Here is a 26,509-nt window from a genome sequence, read left to right as displayed (position 1 = left end):
ATGAAGCTAGCCCTGAAGGGACCCATTGTCTGCTTTATTCGCATTAGTGGTAGTCATTCTATATGTCGTCTTATAGGGCGAGGGCTCAGTAATCTGTTCTGTTACACCATATGCTAATACAGTGCTGATAAGCAAGTGTGAAAATGAAAGGGAGGAATACATTAATTGTATTTGTGCAATAAGGTATGCTATCAAAGGTAATTATTTCATGACAGTTTTAGTTATAGCAGTTGTTTTATCATGGAATAAAAGATGGCTTTAGGAGCCTTTTATTGGAAAGACAATTGTATCAAATTAGTACCAAATTAGATTTTTGTCTTTATAAAGGTGAGCAAACCCATGAGCAGTTTTTAAATTGGTGTCTTCTACTCTACAAATGAACAAATCCTGTCTGAGGGTTAAAGAAGCTATTATTCTGTCCTTTATGCTGACAGCTTCATTACTGATTGGCCTACTGTTGGTATTAAAAAAATGTTTGGCTCCTTATGATCTTTGTGCATGCAACTATAATATTAATACAGACCACAGAACTGTTCATTAAGAAATGACTTTAAATGAGGTTGATGCTTGTAAATCTGGAGAGATACAGATGTTAAATGCTGCTATTCCTTTTCATATACAGCCGTATGGCTAATAATTTCCAAGTGGCTAAAGCTCTTGTTAGCAAGAGTGCTGGTGTGTTAAGAATGGCCCTATAAATAACTTTAAGGACTGAAGTTGAAGGTGCTTCTTTTAAAGACTATTGTTAACTAAACATTATTGCCAAACAGATGGAAAGCATTCACCAGCCTGATGTTTTTAGGTCTAATTATATTATCGCCAGTCCTGTACGGCTCAGTTGAAGAGGTGTATCCAGAGGCCAATTTATAATCATTTAGCCAACACCTGTTTGGGAGATATTGACAGTCAAAGGGCACATTAAAAAAAAAAATCACATATGTTCTTGTATTTATTGCCTCAATGTGAACAGTGTCTCGTTACAAACAAACTTGGGAGAAGAAGGAAAGTGACTACAAACATAAAAACACATAGTTGTTTCCAAACCATTTTTATCTTCTTTTGGCACTTCTTGTAAAGCGGCTTTTATTTTTCTCTTGTTCTTTTGGTTTTCTTTGTTGTTTATTTGTTTGTTTTAAATTTTAATTTTACACCTTTTGGTAAAGCAAGGGTAAGAAAAGCAGTTTTACAGTTGTTATTTATTCAGCTGGTTTCCACTGTTTCTGGAAGCCCCAGACCTGAAAAGTTGTTCTGCAAACTCAGTGGCCTGGGGACATTTGCCTTTCCTTACTGTGCCCTTGACACGGAAACTGTGTCATTCCTTTGCCTCAGTAACACCAACTTCTGTTGGTATTTTTTCTGCTAGAAGATATAGACCAACTTTTAAAATCGTGTGCAACCCTAGTAAAAGAGGAGGTCTTTGAGATGGAAAGGTGTCTGTCACTTTATTTCTTTTGGTGAAATCTGGTGAGAGAAATTATTAGAAAAAACTCCAGTTCTCCTCTGGCTTGAGATGCTCAGGGGTACAATGGGGAGGGACAGGGGACAAAGTTTTGAATGCAGCCATCCCAAAGAGCAAAGGTTGCTTTGCTGCAGCCATTGCTTGGGGGAAACCAGCATCGCCCTGCCCTGAGACGTTCCCTCCTGGCCCAGCTGCCTAGGCCTTTTGCGCATCTCCACTCACGTGTCGCTGTGGGCACTGCACAGGACAGCTGTTTCCATAGTTCCCTTGGCGTGGGGAAAGTCAGCATGTCAGCCTGGGAGACTTCACCCTTTCAGAGATAGCAGAGCATGACTGCATTGCTACCCCACGCAGCAGGGAAATAAGGGAGACTGTGTGCTGTGTTGTCTTTCTCCTGTCATCTGATGAATCCAACACCATGTTACTCCTGACATGTCATTCCTCTGCAAGAAGTCTTTTTTTGATGTGAGCTGACTTGGTCTTCACTGCATGGTGTCTGTTGACTTGGAGCTGCTGCATCTTGTCTGTTGAACTCAGTTTGGTAACTCTGGTGCTGGCATTTGCAGCCCTTGAGGTGTTTGATTTTGCAGCCCAAATATTTTGATATAACTGTATGTGAATATTTATACTGGAAGTTTACAGTGTCTATTGTAAATAAACAGTGAGTGCACACTCTTGTTCCTAAAGGAGGGTTGGGATTGTGCTTGGGCTGCTTGTGTGGCTGTCTTGCAGCTGGTGCTTTTCAAGTACATCTGTGTTCTTGTGCAGTTTGAAAACAGTTAATTCCTGAGCAGGGTGATTTGAAGATGGAGATGCAGATGGTTCCAGCTCCCTGAAGATGCAGTTTCCCAAATATAAATACACATATATTGTTTTGTTTTGTTTTCAACACATAAATAGGTGGAGCTTGCTAAGTGGGTAGTCATTACTTAATACTTCTGTCATCGCTGTGCTGTGTTTGAAGTGCTTTCAGTAGAGGTGGTGCACTCCTAACAGAGATGCTCTCTGCAGGTGTAGGTGTTCTCTCTGCAGCGAACCCATCCATTCTTTTCCCCCTAAATAAATCCTCTTTTTTTGCTGTTACCTTAATATTCATTTACAGTAGAAGAAATGAACTTCCTTCCAGCTGTTTCTGTGGCTTATGAGTGCTGCAAAACAAAAATGGCAGTGGAAGAATGAGACAGCAGTGACTATACAGTTGATAAAACATTTTTTCTGTGGCCTGGGCATTTGCGTGGCCAGCTTTTAGTTTAGCTTCCTGGAAAGCAGGTATGTAGCCACCCCACAAAAAACTCCTCTGGTAACCCACTGGTAGGCAGCACATTTGATGTATAGGAAGGCTGATGGGGAAAAGTGTTGCACTAGGAAGCTAGTTACAGTGAGGATTTAAGTGAAGTGACATAGGAAGGTAATGCTATGTGAAGGTTGCTTTTTGTGCTTCATGGTGTTGCTGCTATTGTGTTTCTATAAATTGGGTTCTGCTGGATTATTGCTGTAATTATAAAGTACTAGCTATTTCTGTTACCAAGTTAATATTAATTCTTTAAATTAGCTGATTGGGAATCAGGTGACATTCTGGTAGTCAGTCCTCTATCATATTTGTTTCCTAAAAAAAACCAAAAGAGACTGGTTATCAAACGTATACTGCAGGGCTTTGATTTCTTGTTTTTTTAAATCATTACTTATATCACTTCCTTTGTAAGAATATTCAATATTAGATTTAAGATCTGCCTTTTGTTAACTTACTCGTGTGAATCTTAAATATTTTTCTGAATACTTTTTGCTTAGGTTTTGCTTGTAATGGACACTAGAACACAGCAGACTTTTATACTGAAGGTGAGTATAGTCTTTTATTATTTCTCTAAACAGTTTGGCCTCCTAAATTACACCACCACCCAAAGGTCAATTTGCATCTAATGTATACAGTTAGCTCTGATATATTATGTTAATACATATAGCCCTATTAAGTGCACTGGAATTATTTTTGTTGGTATTCAGTTGCTTTCCCTTACTTTCTCTATAATGTCTCTAGTGCTCAGATGTGCAGGTTTACTCACTTGAGTTGCCACCGGTTATTGAGGCCAACTCCTTAGCAGGCTTCCGTAAAGAATCACAGTTTCAGTGTGCTGCTTAAAACATCTGTAAAGCCCTGGTGGCTCACAACATGCACAGGCTGCTGCTGAAGGTGAAAATTCTCCTTAGCCCAAGTACATCCACAGCACTCTGTGTTTGGTCTTCCCTTAGCTGAAGAATATGATATTGGCCAAAGTGGATTCTGGATGAAATGGATGGCTGGTCTTATTCAACATTGCTTTCCAATGTTTTACATCAATAGGCTGTGGAAATGTTTAATTTAACTGAACAACTGACTTAACAAATAGTTATAATTAATAGTTAATTAACAATTGGTCAGAATAAAATTTTCCACATTACTCTTTTGTGTTTCAGAAAGTGCTCAGATCAAGATCCCAATAAGCTCAAAGCATATGTGATGCTGAGAATTAGTTTAGTAGAAGTATTGTTATTGTGGCCATTGTTTCAGGCTCCTCTTGGCATGAATTCTGCTGCTGATGGGAGGAAGGGCTGAAAAACTGTCCCCCAAACATGGAGGTCTAATTAGTTGTTAACAGTTTGTAACTTTGCTTCAGGTCTGGCTTACTACCCAGCCTTAACGTTGTGCATCTGGCCTTTGAAATTGTTTGTTTTAGGTATGTGCAGGGTACAGAAAACCTGTTTGTTCCTCAGAAAGGATTGTTTTGTGAATATTGTATATTAGAACCTCCCTTTATCTACTGTCAGATAGGGTAACATTGAATTTCCCATTTAACTGCTTATGTTTATCAATATTGTAATAGGTCACACTATTGACATAATTTTTTTTCTCTTTCTCTCTCCCCTCCCTTTCTCCTTCCCACATCAATTTTTTCACTTCTGGCAACTCATCTCTGTGCTACCTCCCAAAAATCATTACCTCTCAAGGAGACTAATTCTTTCCTTTCCTTTTTGTTGTGGTGGCTGTTGTCTTTAGTAAAGTAGAGTGGAAATGTGAGGATTACCTGTAAGGCTAAGGCATTCTTTTGTCTTTAGAACTTGAATTGAATTTTTTTAATAGTGTCTTTTGGTCACACACAAAAATAAAATTTAAAAAAAAGGTCACAGGGAAATAACTGAGTGTCATCCTGATGACTTAGTTTGAGAGAGATTCTAATAAAAACATTGACCCATGTAATTGATTTTAATGGCAGCTTTGTGCCATCTTCTGTTCTCTGGAAATGCGCCAGATGCCATCAGCACAGCCTCGGGGGACCGAGGGGCATAGAGCAGCAGATGAGTGGTTTCTCTGAAGCCCAGAGTAACTCGGATAGATTAGTTTGGTTGATAAACACAGAGCACAGCAGGCTCCAAAGGCAACTGAGGGTACAACTGACCTTTTTGTTCTCTGTCAGGGTCTAAGGAAAAGTAGTGAGTACAGCAGGAGCAGAACGACCATCATCCCCCGCTGTGTGCCCAACATGGTGTGTCTGCACAAGTACATCATCTCTGAGGAGTCTGTCTTTCTTGTGTTACAGCATGCAGAAGGTTTGTCTCTTGTTTAAGTATATTGCTGAAAAGAATCAAAGGTTTAAGTTTTAATCAATGGTACATTTCATTGTCAAATTAATATCTTATACGTCTAATTAAAATATTTGTAGCGTGCCTGAGAGATGTCTTATAAGACACCCTGCTCCCATCCTCCATCCCTCTCCCTTTCCCCCCCTTTTTCTGCAGTGGATCTGATTCCTGCTTCAAATGGCCTCAAATCCTGTTGGATTACTTGAATTGTAGCAATATTGAAAGCTTCCAACTGTTTGTTTTCTACAGGAGAGTGAGTGCTTTGACTGCAACAACTATCTGAAGTATTCACAGTCATGTCTCAGAGACAAAGTCTTTGGCTACTTTTGTAAACTTTGGCAAGTAAATCTTTTTAACATCTTATAGTTAAAATGACAACTATTCACACAAGAATTTAGTAACTCTGCTAAAAAACATGAACATTTGCCTGTTGGTTAATTTTGCCTAGTTATTCTGATCTGGATTTTTAAGAAAACAGCTAGCGGCATCACACAGGAGTTCAAAGCAGAACCACAGAGTTGTGCCTTCAAACTATTTATAAAATTCCTGCTAAATGTACAGGGAACAGGTGGCACAAAATAATTACATTTTGATTTTTTTGGTCTAACACCTGGATTTAAATATTCCCTAAATGTAATTACCCATATTTGTTCAGAATGAGTGCAGAATATAAATTTTGGGATTGCTAATAGTTCTTTTTTTAGGAAATGTTAATAATTCAGTCAGAATGGATGATGTGAAGAAACTAAGCTAACTGATAGAGAAGATAATTTTATTACATTGAATATAATTTCTTTTTTCCTAGTAACTTAGATTTTGGCTTTTTCACAAACAATATGTCACATGAGGCCAGATAAAGTTAACTTTATAACATGAATGACTGTTTCTGCTATGTGTGACTTCATTTTACCATGAGCAGTGATGCATGAAGAAAGGCCTCACGTTACAGTACTGCCTGATGGTGATCTCGAGGGTTTACAGTGCTGCTTTGTACAATGCTGCTTTTCTTGAGGTGTGTGTAATTCAGCTGAATGGAGACTCTCACCTGAACTGTAATCTCTGCATAAGCTAGTATGTTGTTGTTGGTTGTTTTTTTTTCTTGAGAAATAATATTTTAAAACCCAAAACAACAAAAATCCCACCACAGCCTTGTCAGATAGAAACTGCCCTTAAGGCTATCATAATCAAAGGATTAGAGACAGGATAAATCAATAATTTAAAAAAACTGTTCCTAATATTTCTGCAGTTTCTGAAGTCCTACAGTCCTACAGTTTTGCTTTTCTCTTCTGGAAGAATGTTCCTTCTCAAGACAGATGGAAAACTGGGTGAAGAAGTAGTGGAATTTGGGGGGACTAGTGGTTAGATGGAGAGAATAAAAATTTTAAGGAAGGCTCAACGTGACCATTTGACAAAGATGATCTCCTGGAAGTGATAATTTTATTGTGACAACAGTGAGAAAAATGGAGACAGTGCATGATCAGAGCTCTTTCATTTAAGAACAGAAACCTCAGCTTAACATTTGGGATCGATGGTGGTGTCCTTAGAAAGGAATGGCTCTCTCCTGGTCGTCTTTGACATAGTCACAAATCCAAGGAAAAGTACTTGGCCTGAATGTCTTGCTCTTACCAACATGGGCTGTAACACGTTTTGTGTTCTATGGGGGAAGGATTTATAATTTACTAAGTGCCTTCTAAATCAGGTTTGTGCAACACACAGCCTTGTGTAGCACAATGTTTGTTTGATACGTGAACAGTGAAGGAGGCGGCTGTCGTGCATCTTCTTTTTGGCTGGCCAGGCAGCGCAAACATGCTTGGAGGCAGCCACAGCTCACGTTGCCTTTCTCCCAGCTGTGGGTCTAACACGTGGAAGTAGGAGACAGGGAGGGAGATGGGTTAGGGAGTGTGGGAAGAACTGGGAAGCATTGCAGAGAGGGTAGAGGACTGACAGGCTGTGCTGGGGAGGAAGGGGAGACCTGGAGGGACCAGAAGGGATTTTGATGTGGGTGAGGGCTGCTTTCATGAGCTTACTGACTGGGCTCAGAATAGGCAAAGGGAGGGGAAAGGAGTGACATATGCTGTTCTAAAGAGGAATAGGTGGGCTGCAAAGTCATGTAAATTGCCTGAGAATGCATTAAAAAAAAAGCATAATGCAGGTGTGGAGCCTGATCCCAAATACCTAACCAGGGCAATAACTGTTTGTTACCTGTAGAACTGCATGGCCTCTGCACATCACCCTGTCTTAGGAGGCTGATGCTGGAACGTGATTCAGGAGAAAGGCTTAACTTTCAAGCTTTGGAATCCCTATAGATAAAGCTGTCCTTAAATCTCATCCATCTCAGACCAAATATAAAAAGAGAAGGTACTTGTAGTTTATTTTGGGAAAGGATAGAAATTTCTAGGACAATGCTTTTTAAGTGACAGTCTCTAAATTTTATTCCATAACTTCATGAATGCTCTTAACGTTCATACTCCAAGTGGTTCTGTTCTAATAGGAAAGAAGACGCTACCAGTAAAATTTATAAGTATATTACTTTGTGATGATTTATTATGTTAGGTATGTTAGCTGCATCACTGGAAAGTTCAAGAGTAAAATATTAATTTAAGTGGGCAATGGCTTGAATTATAGCAAATTCAGAGGAGGTTTTAATGTTATGTACAGACATTATGTATTTGCCAAGTAGCTTGCTATTTCCTGTTCATGGTAAACTTTAGCTGTATTAGGTGCAGCACTATTGTGTTTTGTGTGGAATTCTGAAAGCTTGACCCCAGACTCTTGCTCAAGATAAAGACTTTTTTTTGTTTGTTTTTGTTTGTACACCATGATACCATTGCATGCGCAGAATTGGTGAGTGAGGTCTTGGGTTCTCTTACAGGCTTTTCTCATGATCGTGGTTGGAGGCATCAAGGGCGTCTCAGAAGCACGAAAAGTCCATGAAGTTATCTTGTAGCTTTGTTGGAAAGCACTTGGCAAATTCTAGTGTGGTAGAGAGCCAATCTGATATTAATAAGGCCTCGCTTCTTCTTGGCAGTACTAACTCTAGAAATTTTAGAAACAGATGCTTCAAAAATAGGTTGGGGGGCTTCCATGGGACATCAAAGTTTAAGTGGCTGTTAGAAGCTGTCAGATCTCTTTAAGCATAAACAAGCTGGAGTTCCTATCAATCTGGAGAGCACTCAAGAAACTTCATGCTGAAGGGGCTTGCTGCATGCAGGAATTGATAGACAACAAGGCAGTAGCATTCTGGCCTGCAAAGCTGAAGATTTGTCCTTAGGAAAGGAGATAATACTAGCTGTAAAGATTCGACAGCAATCGGAAAATGTAGGAAAGGTGATATAGTCCTTGGCAAGTGACTTTTTCAGGAGGCTGCTTTGAAATAAGAGCTTTTGCTCCAAGTTCATGGGAAAGCGGGAGCTTTGCCTAAACTAGCAAACTTTGTAGCAGAGATTCACCAGCAGCAGTGGAAGCAGCTGTGTATATGAGACTCTGGTGTTTGTAACTACTGTCATGTTAGAGATTAGGTTGGAGATTAGCTTCCAGTTCGTGTGTACGCTGCAACCCACTGTGGCTGCCGTTGGGATGCTGTGAAACATTACTGTTGTTTCATGGTAGTGCCTACAAGTCTGGTTCCCTTTTGGCCTAGGGAACTGTACAAGCATAGTGTTATGTAGTCATTGTATATTAACATGATGAAGTTTACCAATAGACATGTCCATATTGAAAAGGAGGACAGTGATTCTAAGAAAACCATAAGGTTGTTCTTTTTCCAACAAGGAAGAATATTAATTCTCATGAGGTGCATGACTTATGTTGGTACTTCTCACCATAAACAAATTCTTATGCAGTGATGTAGGGAGTTGGGCCCAGTTTTGGAGACTAGTTCAAGCAAATGTCTTTCAGTACTCTGTTTTTCTTCCCTATCCGATCACTATTATTTGGAAGCCTGGGTTGTTCACTTTGACTTTGTTTGAGATTTCCTAAATACAGTGATTATTGCATTCTTAGCTGCATTCCAGTTCTGCAGGAATTGGAGTATATGTTCTTTCAGAGTAAACTCATGGGCCAAGCTAGCAGAGGCCATTGATTTATTTTGGAATATGTCTCCTTAGTCAGCCAGTCTTTCAGGATGTGAAGCTGAAATGGTGTCTGAGCACTGGGTGAGGAAAAATCCAAGAGGTCATGAATTTTTCTTGTCAGCTATAAGAAAAACATGTTTAGGAGAGTAAATTTGCTGGTCTGTTAGGTTTCATTTTATCCTCTGATATGTACTATATGGTCTCTGTATCTTCTTCTCTTTGATGTTCCTGCACCAAGTGCTATTAATAACAAACAACTGCAGGAATATTGGAAAGAATATAAAAATGTTATGGAACTAATGAGATTCCAAGCCAGCTTCATCACTTGGTCTCTTTATGCTGAGATTTCCTGTTGATTATTTTGGACACTAACTTTTTAGATTCTGCCTGTTGGGGCAGAGGTATAACCCCCAGAGTGCTGGAAATATGTTTAAGTAACACAATTCTAATAAGTAATTTTACATTAAATAACTGCAGAGGAATGTAGAGCTTGGTGATTTTCAGGTGCTAATAAAACCAGAAAGAGTGAGCTAGACTGGTTGTAGAGTCAATTCATGGTAGAAGAAAATAATCTTCATTAGTTATGATAATACTGTACTTCTGAAATTGTATTAAACACTAACAAGCTTTAGCTTAAAACGGTAGCTTTTATAGTTATTTAGTACGTTAGACTATTTGACAATGACTGAAGCTTACTTGTTTGGATTGATTTCTGTAATTTTAGTTTTTATAGATTCCTGATACTATATTAGCATGGCTTGCTAATGGGTTTTCTTGATCTTACACAACACATGGGGAGAGGGGGAAAGATTATTAGTATGTCATTCATAAAGGCATAATTATATACCCAGATACAAATATCACTCTTGTTTGACCCTGGATTGGACATTTTCAGAAAGGAATAAAATTGTTGTTTTTCACTATAGAACACAATTATTGAATAGCATTTATTTACGTATTTCCACTTGACCAGGAGGCCAGTCTTGAAATATTTGTATGTAAACATATTTGGACATCATAATTTTTTTTATTTACTTGCATTTAACTCTAAATTGGATTTGCAGTAAGTAGTCATTTCCACTGTGATTTCTAAGTCCAAGTGATTATTAATGAACAATTTTTTTAAAAAAGTAAGATAATACATTTACAAAAAGAAAATGAGTCCTTGTTGCAGTTCTGTCTGTTTTCACAGGTCGACAGTGAATTCCTGAATACTCTAAGAATAAAGAGATTTTTTTTGTCTTTTGCAGATTTAGGTTTGCTGAAAGCATTTAAAACTGAATGTTTTAAAAAACATAGCCTGAACCGCATGACTCTTCCAGTGATCTTTCTGTGAGGTTTTCAAGGATTGATCTCAACACATCTATATTCCTTCCTTAATCCTGCTTGGGTCTCCTTCGTTCTTAAGCTACACTAAGACTTTAAGTAGAGGCCAAATTCTAGTGGAGGACGCATGGAATCTTGCAGGAAGTGAGGTGGAGGGAGCAGAAGACAGGAGTTGTCTTTAGTGTGCAGCTTGACCTGTCTATAGGTGAAAAGCTAAGTTGTGTGAGGATAATTCTTGCACTTGTCATGCTGCTGGGCAGCCCAGCCCCTTCCTACTGTGATACAGGGGTATGAAACATTTAGGTCAGTGAGTGCTGTTCAGGTGTCACATGTAAAAGCACATCTGGTGTCCAGTAATGACACCAGTAAAAACCGTGACAATAGATCACAGAAATAAGGTTTTGAGCTTTCTGCATCCCTGGGTCAAAGCTCAACCCAGGCCTCCATTAGAAAGACCTTTACTTACTACTTGCATCTGAGGAAGGACTGATGGTACTAATATTTGCATTAAAGCCATGCCTGGAGGCTGAGGTACTGTTGTGGCAGGCACTGTCCAAAGCTACAAAAGTGTAATGTGGGTCTTCATGGGTCATGTTCTGTGAACACCCTTTGAAACCCAAGATCTGTGTTTTGTTAAGAAATTTGTGATGCACAAATAATAAACACAAGTAATATGGAGATGGAAATATTTAGCATTTGCTTGTACTAATTAATATAATGCAGGTGGGATGGGGGAGACTTTGTGGTTTATTAAATGCAGCAACGGCCTGGTTGTCAAATGAAATTTTATTGTTTGGTGTGAAATGACCCTGAATAATTCCATGCCTAGTTAATAAACTGGGCAGTTATTTTGCAAGCATTGTTTACTTATATTAATTTAATTGACATTTTAAAGAAAATTAATTGTTATAAAATTATTGTTCCATCAGAATCTTGGGGTAAAATTAAACTTGTGTTGCTTCTTTTGTCATGGATGAAAGTGTGGAAAAGAGAAGGAAGTCTTTCACACTATCTAAATATATGTATGTTCTCGCTGGCTTTCTCATTCTCTTTTCTGTTGTTTTCTTTCCCTGCCATTCCATAGCAAAAGCATGAGTAAATGTAAAAATGTAGCCTTAGAAAAAGAATTATGGCATGAACAACTTTTTTTTTTTTTTACCAAATCAGTTTAAAACCAGTAATTCTGAAGCCCTGTGCAAGCTGCAGGGCTCAGAAGGCATGGCAGCGCCCTGGCTCTGCCTTTGCCCTGCTGAACAGCTGTGTAACATATCGTATTTAAGGCAAGTGGCTTCATCTTAAGTGTCTGCATGAACTTACTGCTTCTCCTGGAGGCAAGATGCTGCTCGTCAGGCACGTCTGGCAGGACTAGGGCTGTTGGTCTCACTGATGCAGGGCAGCAGGTCACCTGTGTCCAGGAAAGCTCAGAGTCAGTTGCTGCCCAAGGAGGCAGCCTACTCCTGTGGCATGGCATGCTTGTAGGTATTTTGACTGTATCTTTGCGTAAGTATTTAAAGTGCTTATGCAATACAGTGCTCACTACAGCAGTTTTTCTTCCCTTTTCTACTAGCATTGTTTCCATTCGCTCCTGTTTGTTTACCTGGCATCCTTTCTCATTATCTTCTAGAAGGTGGCAAGGGTAATTTTGACCTACTAAGTCTGTTTGTAGCTTATGGCAGAAACCATGTGGATTAATAGATAAAAATTGTATTTTCACCATTGGACTAAAGCCGTTAGAATTACCTCTTAATATTTTTAATATACTTAGTTTCACCACAACCAGTGAGATTTCCCTCCCCCACACCCCTTCAAAAACAAGTCTTTTCTTTGCCAGGGGGATGGAGGGTGAGAAAACACCATATTATAGTATTCAAATTAATTTTGAAAGTATTAAGGTTTTTCTGCCTTTGATAAGGTGTTTTTGAAATACCTGGGAATACAGAAAACCTGTTCCTAGGCAATAAAAAATCCTGTCGTCGTTTATTGTACTTTCTAAAGGAATTTGCCTGATATGGAGTGTGTTTAAAAATAACTATTAAAGACTGTATTTTGGAAAAATATAAAACTCTGTTTTATCGAAATAAGTAAAAAAGAGAGCAAACCAAAATAACCAGCCAAAACTTTGCAGATGCCCAGTGGGCTGGGTAGTTATTTTTTCTTCTACAAAGATTTTGTTAGAACTCCTGCATTTTCCAGAATTTCTGTACGATCTTTTAAATTGAAACGTCTTGACTTTATATTTTTCCATAAATTATCAAAGGCGGCTTTCTAGCTTTAAGCCAAATTTTTTGGCATGTGCAAGAGATGCAGTTACTTCTTGATTTCTTTTGTGAAAATTGTGTTGTAATTTGTAAGCTTTTTTAATATGTACTATGTTTGGAAACAGGAAGAGTCTTATTATGTATTTTTCAAATGTAACTATTACTTTTGGAGCTGTAACTTTCCTTGAGTCTTTGATGTGAAGGAACTGGTTCACTAGTGTAACTTAGAGTATTGAAAAATCCTTGTGTAATGCAGCAAGGTGTAAAAAGCTTTGAGTTCTGAAGTTAAAGGGAGAAACACATCTGTATTTAACTAACAAAACTCACTTCTTCAAAGAGAGAAACAGATCCTTAAGATATCCTGCTGATAGGCGGTAATTCCCTTCCCCTTAACGAACTTGCTAATTAGTTTTTAGTCCATGTCCGCTAATGTTGCTCATGAGCTTGGAGCTGTGATACAGAAGTATTCAGTACAGGCAGAACTGGTGATGGGCACTAAACCATTTGATCTTGCTGAGTTTTTGCTTTCTTTTGAGACAGCAGATGGAGAGTAGTCACCACCATGCAACTTGAGACAGACTCTGAAATGAGACTTTACTGAAGTTGAAAAAAAAAAAAGCTTAATCTCAGATGCAGCTCTTTAAATATTTATGTATTAATACAAATCTGGTTGAAAAACAAGTTGTGGTCCCTGTAATTCCTTACTCCTGAAGCAGCAGATCCAACTTGCTCTGTGGGCATAAGGATGTAGTGTATTGTGACAATGAGGGTATTTTCCTGTTTCATAACGAAACCAACACCAATTTTGTTTTGAGTGAAATTAAGTGTTTCCACCCCCCCTCTTTTCTTGCAGGAGGAAAACTGTGGTCTTATGTCAGTAAGTTCTTAAACAGAAGTCCTGAAGAGAGCTTTGAAATTCCTGATCCCCGAACATCCAGTTCAACTAAAATTTACCTGGAGCAGCCGACTCCTAGTCCTAAAGAAATTGGTAGCAGCACTGATTCCAGAGAAAGCTATGGGGAAAGCACACTGAAGGTGGTACCACTGAAGAGCAGCCTGACGCCCAGCTCTCAGGATGACAGTAGCAACCAGGAAGATGGCCAAGAGAGTTCAAAGTGGATGGACTCAGGATCCAGCTCAGAAGAAGAGTGCACTACTAGTTATTTAACGTTATGCAATGAATATGGGCAAGAAAAAATTGATTCTGGCTCTCTAAATGAGGAACCAGTGGTTAAACTGGAGAGTGAAGGTCTAAATACCAAAGAGAGAAGTTGCTTGCAGAAATGCAATGTTGATGGCAGCGATAGCTTCACCTGTCAGGTTGCATCTCAGGAACAAAAACTTTTCATTGATGATGCTGAGTCAGAAATAGCTAGCCCTACTAGGATATTGGACTCATTAACTAAATCGAAGAACAGCCCCATGGAACTCTTCAGGATAGACAGCAAAGATAGCGCTAGTGAGCTCTTGGGGCTTGATCTTGGAGAAAAATTATATAACCTGAAATCAGAGCCTTTGAAGCCATTGTTTTCTGTCCCAGATCATGACAGAAGCTTGGATGCCCTAGAGAACAAAATGGGTGTGAAATCTCATGACACCATAAGCAGGGGTTCAAATGACTCTGTGCCAGTTATCTCCTTTAAGGATGCTGCTTTTGATGATGTAAATAGCATTGATGAAGGAAGGCCTGATCTCCTAATAAACTTACCCGGTATGTCTGATGAAACAGAAGAGGCAGCAGCGTCAAGGCCAACCAAGTTTACAAAAACTGATAGGGACATGTTGGAAGTAAAGTTACTAGAAACACCTGATGTCTTACAATTAAATAATTCTGCAGAGCCATGCAAAGCATTTGATCAGGAGCCAAATGATGTGGCACCAGAAGTGGGAGATTCTTCCTGCAAGGAAGCAAATGGACAAAGCAGTGCCACTCAGGGAGCTCTTGGGACCCTCTTTACATCTGACCAAGAGGTAGGTAGTTCAGAAGACCGGGCTCTGTTTCAAGGGCTTGGAGCCTGCTCCTTAAACGTGACAAGCAAAGAAGAAAGTTTATTTGTTTCCAACCCGCTCTCAGGTGCTCAAGATGTTAGCTTGGATGGAGACATGTTGAGAAATGAAGCAGTGTTGCTGTTTTCTGATCAAACTGAAGACTTTGGGAAAGAGGAAGCCGACTCAGCTTTGTTACCAGCAAGTGAAAGTAAAAAGACAGCACCAAAGAGGGAAGACAAAATAACAGTAGCAGGGGAGAAGGAAATACATCAAATTTTTCAGGACCTCGACGAAAGATTAGCGATAACCTCCAGGTTTTATATCCCAGAGGATTGCATTCAAAGATGGGCAGCTGAAATGGTTGTAGCCCTTGATGCTTTACATAGAGAAGGAATTGTGTGCCGCGATTTGAACCCAAACAACATCTTATTGAATGATAGAGGTCAGGAACTTTTGCAAATGCATTTCTTTTTATTCGCTGTTGCTTCCAATTAACTGAGTAGGCGTTTTATCTTGTAATTAGTATCTTCATTTCCTGTCTAGAGCTTCATTATCAGTGCAGCAAATTCACCCCCAGTAATAGCTTCTAGTACTTAATGATGCCATTATTCTTAATGATACTGTTTTTAGCTACAAAAGGAGTAATTACAGTTCACTTCTGCAGAAAATGGAAGGGAAAAATGTTTTGATTTCTCCTGTCGTTTTGTTTTTAGGACACATTCAGCTAACGTATTTTAGCAGGTGGAGGGAGGTTGAAGATTCCTGTGACAACGATGCCATAGAGAGAATGTACTGTGCCCCAGGTTAGAGCAATCACCTACAATGTTTCACTTGGAAAGTAGATTAGCAGCTTTCATTTTCTCACGGAGTCTCTGAAGCACAGAGCTCGAGATCATGCAATATCTGAATTTTCTTTGCTTTTTCCTGAATGTCTTAAAAATCTAGAGGGCTCATAACTGCTATATTGTTGAACTGTGGTGGTGTTTGTTAGATCATTTCCATAAAGTGTAATTGTATTGAATATCTTGTTTAAGCAAATTTAAGGAATGCTTTGTTTTCTTGCAGTTATTTGCTGTGTGTGAGTACACCTTGATAACTGAAAAGAGCAAATAAGGGAAAGGGCAGACTGAAAGGATGACACTAAGAGCCTTCAAAATACAAAAAATTTAGACATGCAAAGAACATGGGGGGAAAAAACCCGTGGCAGTTTGAAAAATACAACCCTAATAGGCTCAGAGATGTCTCTGACATTTTTGATGAGCTACAGTGGGCTTTGAAATAGTTTAGAGAGCTCTTTTCTTAGAACTGCTTTCATCAATCATGAGGGCGATAAAATCAATATCTCTTGGGTTTTTATGGCAAGGATGGCACTTGAAACCGAGCCCTCCCTCTTTTCCTTTTTCCAATTTATTTTCTGCTAATATAGTGGTTGAATGGTAGTGACAGCCAAAAATCAGGTGTTTTACTTATAACTTCATATTTTAAAAATTTCATAGCTAGCTTAAAAAAAAAAATCTACATTTGGAGTTGAATTGACTACGGTGAGGCTATTTAGATTATCAGTTTCTCTTTTTTATTCTGAATTTGAAATGCCAACATACTCTTTATGCGGAGTGCATGGTCTGGTGCTAGGCATTGCAACTTGGCGTGCAGGTAGTGTTCAAGCTCAGAGTCTGCAAATGCGCTCAGAAAAATTTAGAGTGAGAGTTATCAGCAATGGAAGTTCTGAACTTAGTTTGGCATCAGGTGTTTATTCCGTGACTTCATTCCGCAACTGAAATATAGTAAGGAACTGTTCTTTGTGAAAAAAGTTGGTAGGATCTCAACAAAAATTTGAATGCCAGCCTCTTGAGATAAATAGTAAATAAAATCTTTTCTATCCAGGTTCAAGTCAAAAGGGCAGTTATTACGGAAAAGAATTCTTTTTACATATGAAAGCAAACCAAACACTTCAATTCTACCCTCACACCACTTTAATTCAAGAACAAGAAAATTGGCAAGTCCCAGCAATTCTTGTGGTTGGCAACCAGGAGATGTTTCTATTTAACAATGTGCCTGACATCCTGTTAAAAAGAGGCATTTTCCTGCTTCCCTAACCCAGCCTCATACAAAGCACTCACTAGTTGAGTAGTAGCAAAGATTGAAGTACAGCCTTTTACCACCCTGTCATCATTAGTGAGCTGTGAAAGTCAAACCTTAATTTTCCTGTATTTTAATGAGGATCCAGAGAAAGGCTTTTTCGCCCCCTAAGCCCCAACCAGCCAACTCTTGCAGTAATTGTTTAGGGAGCAATTGAAACAACATTTAGAAGACCCAAAATGCAAGAATAAAGTTTTCTGCACCATTGTTATTTCCAGCTCACAGCACAGGTGTGGTATCTATCCGGGCTTTTCTTGGTTAAGTTGCCCTCTTCTCTCCACCCTCTCTGCCCTACCCCAAGGTGCAGTTTGCTCTGTAGGTCTGTAACTGTCGAGCTACAAGATGAAGATTTGCAAATGCAAATATCAGGTATCAGATATATGCAAGATGGCTGAGTTGATACTGCTTTATGGTTCTTACCTTTCATATTTCTTGATCTTAATGTTATCTCTGCAACGCGTACTCTTATTTTACTGTAGCTGTTTCATGCTAATTTTTGTGTAGGAGCGTAGTACTTGGTATAACTTAGCAGTACAAAATATATTTTGGAGCCAAGTGCAATGACTTAATACCAGTATCTTCAATAATGGTATAAAGCAGCTTTCTTAGGGCTACTGCTGCTGGTAAATCTTGCTCTAAGTCTTTTCATCAGTATTAAAAAAATAATCACGTTAGTGGGCTTTCTTTAGGCTCTGATGTTACAGGAAAAATAAAACTTATTTGGATGATCATTTTTCATTTTAAGGAGTGTACCATGTCCCTGGAACCCATCTCTCCCCTTTATCATTATAGTATTGCTCCTCCAGCAGCTTCTTGGAGTAAGGATTTTGAAATTATCAGTTCAGGACACTAAGAGAAATTGGCAAGTTCATGTTTTTTTATTCTTTTTAAGTTGCTTTTTAAAACTGGTGGTAAATGTTTCTTACAGCTTGCTTTTTTCCTGCTTGAAGGAAGGGCTGCAGTTTTGTAGAGGTGAACAAGTGGTCTTCACAAAATTTCATCAGGTCTTATGATTTCTTATCGTAATACAATATTGTGACTACATGAAGTGTCTCAAAGTGAGTCTTCATCTCAGTTTGAATTTTCCTTGTGTTTCCAGTATTGTGTGCTGTGTTGCCCTACCTCTGGGTACACAGTCCTCCCTCTCCTTTTCTGTCCTAACTGAAGGATGCAGTGAAACTTGGCTTGTAAAATTTTGTATCTATGTGTTTAGCTTGGTGTGTATTTTCATCAGAGTTCGGGATAGAGAAGGATTTGGATATGATAACTTGTATGTTGCGTGACTTCAACATTTTGTTATGTAAATGCACTCACGAAAAGTATGCAAGAAAGGGAAGATTTCTTTATGAAAACGCTATCTTTTAGGGTCTGGTGTTGGAGGCTGGGAACAGGTGATGAATATTGGGATGCAGTTGTTCTTCTGCATTGATTTTTGAGGAGCAAATTTTGGAGGCAGAAAAAGGAGAGGATGAATGTGCAATTTAAACAGATTGCAGTATATCCTCAATCTAAAATAGGTAGGAAGTTGTATTGTAGAGTTATGTGAAAGGTGTAAAAATATATTTGAAACAATTTCATCTTTTTATTGATAAGGTTTCAGGTGTTACCTTTTTATAGCGCAAGTTATAAAGTGCTTAGCAGTGAAGTGCCTGAGGACATACTTATATTTTAAGTTGCTTTATTGGTTATAGGAAAACACGGAGTCTAAATTCTACAGTTTATGTATCAGAATATAGTTCCTGGAGGGGTTAGGGATAACAATGTATTAATGTTGAAGCTTTTCAAACCCAGGGGAGAGTACAGGTCCAACTACATGGAGCTTACTTACACAATCTAGGATTTTGTATTTGAGGCTTTCGGCACCCCAGGTTGTAACCTTGTATTAAAGTAAAGCAAGGTTGTATTGGTGCATAAACAGTGTCAGATCCTTGCCATGGCAGATAGCAAGGGCTTGCTCAGCTCCTGTTATCCTATGAGAAGAGGAGAGGCAATGTGACTGCATATGTAGAAAAGAGATAATGCAGTGTATATATAAAATATTGGAACAAATGCAAACATTATAAATGGAGAAGTGTCAAAAACATGAGGAAAGAGATAGTTTAAAAAGCTGCATACCATTCCCTGCTAGCAATATAATTAATTTTGTATGAAATAGCAATTGTCATTTTATATCTTGCATAAATTAAAAGCAGGACTAAATCTGTTGCAAGAAGTGGCACTTCTCCACTATTGACAGCAGGTGGCATTGTACCATTAATGGATTTTGCTGTTGCACTTGCTGGCTCTAATTTGCCTAACTTCACATAAGAACTGGAGATAGAAGATGCAGTTTATTTGTAACGATCTGCATATTAAGAGTTGTATTCACAAACTCAGAGTCTTGTGTGTTATAGTGCTGTTGAATCTGTTGGTAAAGCTGGATAACTCTTCTGCATAGCTCTACTCAATAAAAAAGTTCACGCTGAACCAACTACTGCAATGACAAAGCTGTCTGCAGATGCTTAAAAGCAATGTCTGTGCTATACTTTGATTAATGGCCAAACAAAAACTTTGCTGTTCACCTATGATGGGTCAAATGTTGTTTCTTTAACCCACAAGGGAAATGATGGATTATAAATCATCCCCTATAAACTCAACACCACTTCAAGTAAAACTGTGGGGGGTTTGGCCAAGAATAACCTATTTGCTTTTAAAGAAGAAATTAAGCACTCATAACTGAGATTTTCTGCTGCATTAATACAGTTAAGGTGACTAATGTGAGGTTTATGTGATATTTTTTTCCTCTTATACCAACTTTGTTTTCAGAATGTTTTAAAGTGCACTAAGCAGCTGATGTCTGAATACAAAGTTATTAGCAGATCAGATGAGAATGATTCACTTCTGTTTAAACAGCCCTTTGCTCTCTGTGCCTCCTGAGAACTCTTATCATATATTTGTCCAAAAACCCCCACAAAAACTAACAAAAAACCCCCCTCGCATTATCCACCTGCCTGGTGGCTGATAGTATCAGCAATGTATCTCTTTATCTCTTGGTTAATGTGCCTTGGTATTCTGAAGGGGGGAAAATTCCAGTAACAGATTCAATTTACACGGACAGAAACTTGAGCAAATGCCAGCCTGGCAGGGGGGCCATTATTCTGCTCTATAAATAAGTTTAAAAAAGAAACAAACACACACACAAACCTGTGAATCAACATGTTTTGGTCTAATTGAGGGAAAAGCAAGATAGATGAATTTTGAAATGCAAATGATCACCTTCTGTTATTTAAGTATTGCTTGCGCCAACTTTGTGATCTTAAATATAAAGAGTTCTTACCTTTTAAATGGAGTGATAATTCTATTTCTTTCCTGATAGTCATGATTTTAAAAATCAAATTGGTAACTTTTTTTAAAAAAAACCCTTCATAGTATGCTTAATAATTGAGACAAAATTGTCTACAGCCGCAGCCTAGTCAAGACTGTCTTCAACTAAAACAGATTAAGTTGAGGGCTTACCCATAAAAAGAAATCTTTCAGGTACTTTTTCAGTCTAACCTGTGAAGTGTCATGTTGTAGAAGCTGCTTGCTGGTCTAACATGTGAAAATATGATGTGTGAATGAGATGTTTTATTTACTTTCTTTGAGTTCTCGTTCCAGCAGCGGGGATGTGTTCTTGTCGCATCCTTGTAGTGTTTTCAGAGGATGAGATTTCAGAACTGGGCTGTCTTTGGAGTCTTTTATTTCCTGTCCAAACAATGAGTTTTCACCAGTTCACCAGACTGCGTTTACTAAAAACTGGAGATTTGGTTTTTGAGATTGTAAAGCCAAAGGGAGCATAGCTTCATAGCAAATGTAAGTAGGAAACTGGCCATCAGTAATGCATCATATTATTCTGATGCTTTCATAAGCTGTGTGCTATAATGAAAGCTTATTTACATAAACTAGCCTTCACAGAAGCTCACACGTAAATATATGGTATATTTGGTTTTATCTAACCTGCTACTAATTGTACACAATGCAAAACCTAAGCAAAAAGAAGGCTTTGTGGGTAAAAGATTTTCTTCCAAAAAAGACCAAAATGTTTTAATGTGCAACCTGATTTTTGTACTCCAAAATGAAGATGTCACTTCTGCTCTTAGACAATTGGAAATACCGATGCAAAGTGCAGCTGATAACCTAAAACATATGGCATGAATATAAAAATTGCTAGGTTGCTATTATTAGGCTGTATGCTATAATTTTTATTTACTGAATAAGGAAAAAAATGGTTTGCCTCTGTTTACCAAATAGATATTTGATGCTAGAAAACCTGCATATTATTTGTGTATGTGTTTTTCAGTAGAAGTTTGCAGATGCTCATTAAATCTGCTATTCTGTATTATAGTAATTTAATTTGAGTAGATTGTTTAAGAAGCAAAATAACTGCGGTAGATTAAAGTGCCATTGACCCTGAGCGGTGTCGAGGGGTGGGCTGGTCTCATGGTTATAGTGAAGACTGGACTTCCTAGATTTTATCTCTGACTCTGTCCTAGCTTTTTGTGTGACATTAATGTTTCAGGATAATCCTAAAAAGGAAAGGAAGAAACAGGGCAGGTGAATGAGCTTTGAGGAGCAAAGACAGAAGGATGGGCTAGCTTGATTTGAAAAGCTCTGGTGATAGGAAACAGGACTAAACATTAACATGAAAAATATATGGCTGGCGTGAATAATGAGGAAAGGTCCGGAGCTGCAGAAAAAGTACTGATTATTGTGAAGCTGGGAGTAACAACTTCACAACAACCATTTGGAGTGGTACGATTCTCCAAAGACACCTGGGTGTCCCACAGAAAACAGTGACAACTGACTGCTCCCAAAATAACAAGATGTCATGAACCTGGAGTAGGTAATTGAAAGTATAGGTTTGGTGAGAAAATGAGGTATTTTCTGAAAATAATCTGATGTGGTTTGGCACTCAGGCTTGTTGTAAGTACACTACATGTTTCAGGTGAATGCATTCTTGTTGTTCTTTTCGTAGACTGTAACTAGAATAAGCAGTAAGATATACCGAAGCTGTTGATTTGTAAAAATCTGGTATTTTAGTCTGGCTGACATAAAAGCCAGTTAATAACTCAGGAAGAAACTGTAATTTACCTGTGTGGCATGGTTGGTTTTGTTTGCTATTTACTTTCTTTTTTCATTTTTTTAAATTATTATTGTTCTTACACGTGGGGCTAAAATTTGAAGATAGTATAGAAGATGCCTTTTGAGACTAAATGGAGCTAGCTGAAAGGTTAATTGGTGTTTGCTTTGTTTTGATAACAGAGCAATAATAAGTTTCTTTCTCTTTTGTCACCTGATTATTTTAGAGGAAGTTTTAATTCCACCTTGGGCTGCTGAAAGGAAGAAAGAACACAGTTCCCTCTATTAATTTTTTTCTTTTTTTTTTTAAGTGACATGAGGAAATTTCTTCTGGAGGGGAACATAGGTGCTAATATGTTTTTGAATACCTTTAAGATGAAACTTTCTATTTTCATACTCCATTTGATCTTAGCAGATGTTCATTGGACTTGCCTCACTACTTTATTGTTTAAAGACCATGATAAACTTTTTATACTTAACTATAGATGGTTCAATACTGTGTTTTATAAATTGCTAAAGCATTTTAGGAAAAGCATTATGGCCAGATTGCTTGTGTGATGCGCTATTTAGTGACTGTATCTTATGATATCTTGGCTGACTGAGTCTGCCTAGAGTAAATTAGCTTGGACTCATTTTACTTGGTTCTCTGCAAATGCTTCTTTACATATATAGATATTAAAATATGATTAAATAGTAGGCTTTTAAAATTAAATGCATACAAGGTAAACAGAATTTCTGAAGTGACTCTAATGGGTTTTCATGCAATACTGTTTATCTTAACGGCCACAGAAGGGGAAAACATTTTGTCTGATGTTTTCACGATGTTGGACAAGTCCATTTCTTCCTGAACGGTTTCAGACACCTGATGGTAGTTCAGATGTGTCTCCTTTTTTTTCTTATCAATGCAGAAATGTTATGTGAGGGTATGCTGCTTCTGCTTGAAACATGGGGAAAGGGAAGGGGCCCCCTCAGGTTTTGAAATTCTTATCAATCCATCAAGAGTCAAATGGTTCCCTTCTTAATTCCAGGAAAACCACCTCAATGCAAAGCCCTTCGTGACTCTTAGGTGTCTGGAGAAGCTTTATTTCCACCTAGAGACCATTTTCTTGTGAGCTGACTTCAGATGCATTTTTTTGGATGTTACAGTTTATGCTACAAAGTTTTTGATTGAGTTTTTGTTCTTGGTGATCCGCAAGCCATCTGGCCTGAGTTGAAAAGTGTCGAAGTCCATCTTTAAGCCTGGCTTCTTTTATGTTAACTAGTGTTTGTGTGTGCTGATTGGGAAGCCTTATTGTCAGCCCTGGAGGAAACTGTATTTGGGAGAAAATGTTTGAGGTGTGCTGGTAAAAGCTGTTGAAATCCTTCAGCATGAAGGGTATATTTCAGGTTAAGGTGCTGTAGAAAGAATGAGAAAACCTGCCTTGGTGTTACGGTTAATAACTTTATCAAGGATGTGTGGTCAAGAGAGGCTGAGTTCTGCTTTTTTTACTTTAGAACTGGCACTTCTGTTTAAAAATACAGAGCGTTGTCAGGAAGGTAAGGTACTACTGTGTATAATGCAAATACTGAGATAAGTATGGAAACCATAAAGAAATGGCCTTTTGGTTGAGACCACCTGCTCTGGAAGGAGGACAGTGCTGGGTAGTGAAGGTGTTTACCTGTACCATTGCTCTATCTGAACCTGATAGTGTTTTTTTTACAAATCTCCTTCCCTTCAGTTACCCCTGCGGCTGCTGTTGAAATTGCTTCTGTGCAGGAATTTAGCATTGCTGTTGACATGTGCTACTTGGTGCTAGATGTCATATGGGCATGCATCGGGAAGGGAGAAAGAAGAAAGCTCTCCCTTTTAATGACGTTGCAGTAAAGTTGTAAGGACTACAGATTTTTCTTTTACTCGGCTTTTTTATTTCTCTGATTTAAAAGAATTTTGAATTTGAGAATGTTATGAATATTTTTTTTCCGCAAATTTTGTACCACTAGTCCTAGAAACACCAACACGGTGCACATGCATGTGCGTGTTTACGTTTGTACAAATGTGGATAAGGGCCTTGATTTCAAGGTTCATGAAGTAAAGAATTGGCACAAATATCCCCATGTTATTCACTTAAGCTTATGGGTCGCTACCATTTATTGTCTAAATTACTTTGCTGATGGATTGAGATGAAAATGTTTTCTTAGTGAAGGCAGATATTGTAGTTCAGATTTATTGCAATATTAAAGCTTTAAAAAAGCATATGCCCTGTGTGGTATATTACATTAGCTAGCTACTCTGTATCACTTGAAAGCACTTCATAATCTATAGTTTCTAAATTTTCCCATGATGTGTAGTCAAGATAAAATGCAGTAATATTAATGTGATATCCTGAACTTATTATGATCAGCGTATTGCATCAGAAGTAATGTGACCTGTTTGAAGTAAGGGAATGTAAACAACACATGTTTATTTGTAGTATTCACAATGATTTTTCTTTTTTAAGGAAAGCATTTATTTTAATCTGAAGTAAGGAAACTTTGGGACGCAGGGAAAGCAGCAGGAAAGCAGATATTGGGTAATAGGAGGGAAGTTGAGCTAAAATTTCGTTTTTGTAAAAAAGGATACTTAGATGTTCCCCTCAGCTGAGTTTTCCGTTTTCTGTTTTGTGTTGGTTCAGATGACTTGTCACATGGTTTCTGCTGTGTGCATGAGAACCCAGCCAGAGCCCCTCAGCCCAGGGAGAAATTTGTGTTACTTGACTGTTCTCAGTTTATCCCACCTGTGTCATTTTGGTCATGGTCAAAAGTGGATGGAAGAGTTCAGTGCTGCTCTCTTAAGAGATCTGCAGTGACAGTTGTTTTGACTTGGCATATATTGAAAGCGTTCTTACAGTTCAAGATATGAACTTGGATTTTGGAGAAGTAGACTCTAGTTTACTTTTTGACTCTTTGTGGAAAGGCCTGAGTTTGGGGTTTTTTTTTGTTTTATTTTTAAAGGACAGTTACCTAGAAGGTCTGCCTTTCTGAAGGGATCTAAAATTAAACTGCGAGAAGAGATTTTGATTTTTACACAAATTTTCTCAATTTACCATAATTTCAACCTCAGCTGGATGCTTGTTTTAAAATGCCTGTAATTATGCTGATACAGTTCCTCATGTGGCTGCCTTTATATCTTTGTAAAAGTTTCTCAATCTGATAGAAGTATTAATCTGTAAGGAATGGAATAAATTGTAGTGTGTGGCACCCTTATAGTGATGTATTGGGCTTTCAAACGCCGTTAACCGTAATTAACTTTTCAATGTGAGGGATGTCCTACCTAAAGAAACAATGCCTGAGCCATCCTTCCTTGTTGTTCTTGCAACAGCAACCTCAGCCTAGTCCTATAAGGTGCTGAGTGTCTTCCAGCTTGTGTGGCAGCTGTCTGAGGGGGCAGCCCTTGGCATGTCCCCGTGCTCAGCGTGTGTGTGCATCTCTGCATCTGGGGGAGGTCTGGGGCTACCGCCTTCGTTTCCCTGACCCTGGAGTGTGACTCATCTGTAGTTCTCCTTGGCCATGCTCATGCTAAGCTCCATAAAATGATGAGCAAGATTTTTTTGAACATGCCACAATGCTTTTCACAGCAACGACTGTGTGACTGTATGCTAATTGTTGTCCTCTGCTGAGAAGCTGGTGTGGCTTTTGCCACCAAATCTATTTTAGTGCAGCTTCTGCATTTTTTTGACAGTCAAAATGAAGATTTCATCTTCATCGCAATCTGTTTTTCTGCCTGTTTTAGAGCAGACAGCGTGGTGTGTTTGTATTTAATAATTTTTGTACTTTAAAGCCTGAGTCAGTGAGGCTGTTTTCTGCGTGCATCATACTACTGCATACGCGAATTTGTATGTCAAGGAACTTTATAACTCCCATCTCACCTCTCCACTCTATTGTGTGTGGACAGCAATAAGAGAGTGTTGGGTGCTGGCTGGATGCTGGGGAAACAACTTTTTGTACCTAGGTACAATTAGGGCTGAGCTGTAGCAATACACAGTCGCTGGCTGTGGTTAGGCTATGTGAAGTAGATTTAGCATCTCTATCCAGTTCCCAACAGACAAGACAGTCCAGCTCTTCTGACTAGGGTAAAGTCTGTAAATATGTTTTGCTTTACTGTCTGTCACTGTCCGGTTTTAGTCCGGTATAGAAGAATCCTAACTGTAATGCCCACGAGTCTTGAAAATGCCTATGTATGCATGGAAAAGGCAAATTATGGATGAAATGTATTGTGTTGCTGTGTTTGAACAATGCAATCTGTAGGTGGCTAAAGGGCTAACTAAATTGCAGGAATAATGAAAGCTCTGTGGTATTTAGTATATGTTCTGTCAGCATTAAACAGTCACCTTGTAAATATATGTTAATTTTGAAGGTGTAACTGACCTTTTTAATATTAATTGAAATGTCTTGTGTTTAGAGGTTGGTGCTATCCTAGAAGAGACAGAAGCCTGTGACTGGTGGAGCCTGGGTGCCATTCTTTTTGAACTCCTCACTGGGAAGGTAGGGCTGGGAGCAAGTTACTTGACAAAACTGACCTCTTGGCCAGTATTTTCTCT

At 38.5% G+C, this 26,509-nt stretch overlaps 1 protein-coding gene across 5 annotated transcripts in view; it reads left to right on the top strand.

Annotated features, from left to right (window-relative positions):
- Positions 1 to 26,509, top strand: part of RPS6KC1 (ribosomal protein S6 kinase C1) — a 91,274-nt gene that overhangs the window by 59,967 nt on the left and 4,798 nt on the right. For 4 of the 5 annotated variants that reach the window (XM_075088918.1, XM_075088922.1, XM_075088919.1 and 1 more), the window contains 5 exons: positions 3,248 to 3,295; positions 4,906 to 5,038; positions 13,582 to 15,159; positions 15,431 to 15,520; positions 26,371 to 26,453. In XM_075088918.1, the coding sequence (XP_074945019.1) occupies positions 3,248 to 3,295; positions 4,906 to 5,038; positions 13,582 to 15,159; positions 15,431 to 15,520; positions 26,371 to 26,453 (1,932 nt within the window). The remainder of the gene's footprint in view (positions 1 to 3,247; positions 3,296 to 4,905; positions 5,039 to 13,581; positions 15,160 to 15,430; positions 15,521 to 26,370; positions 26,454 to 26,509) is intronic. The other variant, XM_075088920.1, reaches the window with a different exon arrangement.

The sequence above is a fragment of the Phalacrocorax aristotelis genome, chromosome 3, assembly GCF_949628215.1.
Source record: "Phalacrocorax aristotelis chromosome 3, bGulAri2.1, whole genome shotgun sequence".
NCBI lineage: Eukaryota > Metazoa > Chordata > Aves > Suliformes > Phalacrocoracidae > Phalacrocorax > Phalacrocorax aristotelis.
Note: the sequence above shows the minus strand (reverse complement) of the source record. Positions and strands in the feature narration are given on the sequence as shown.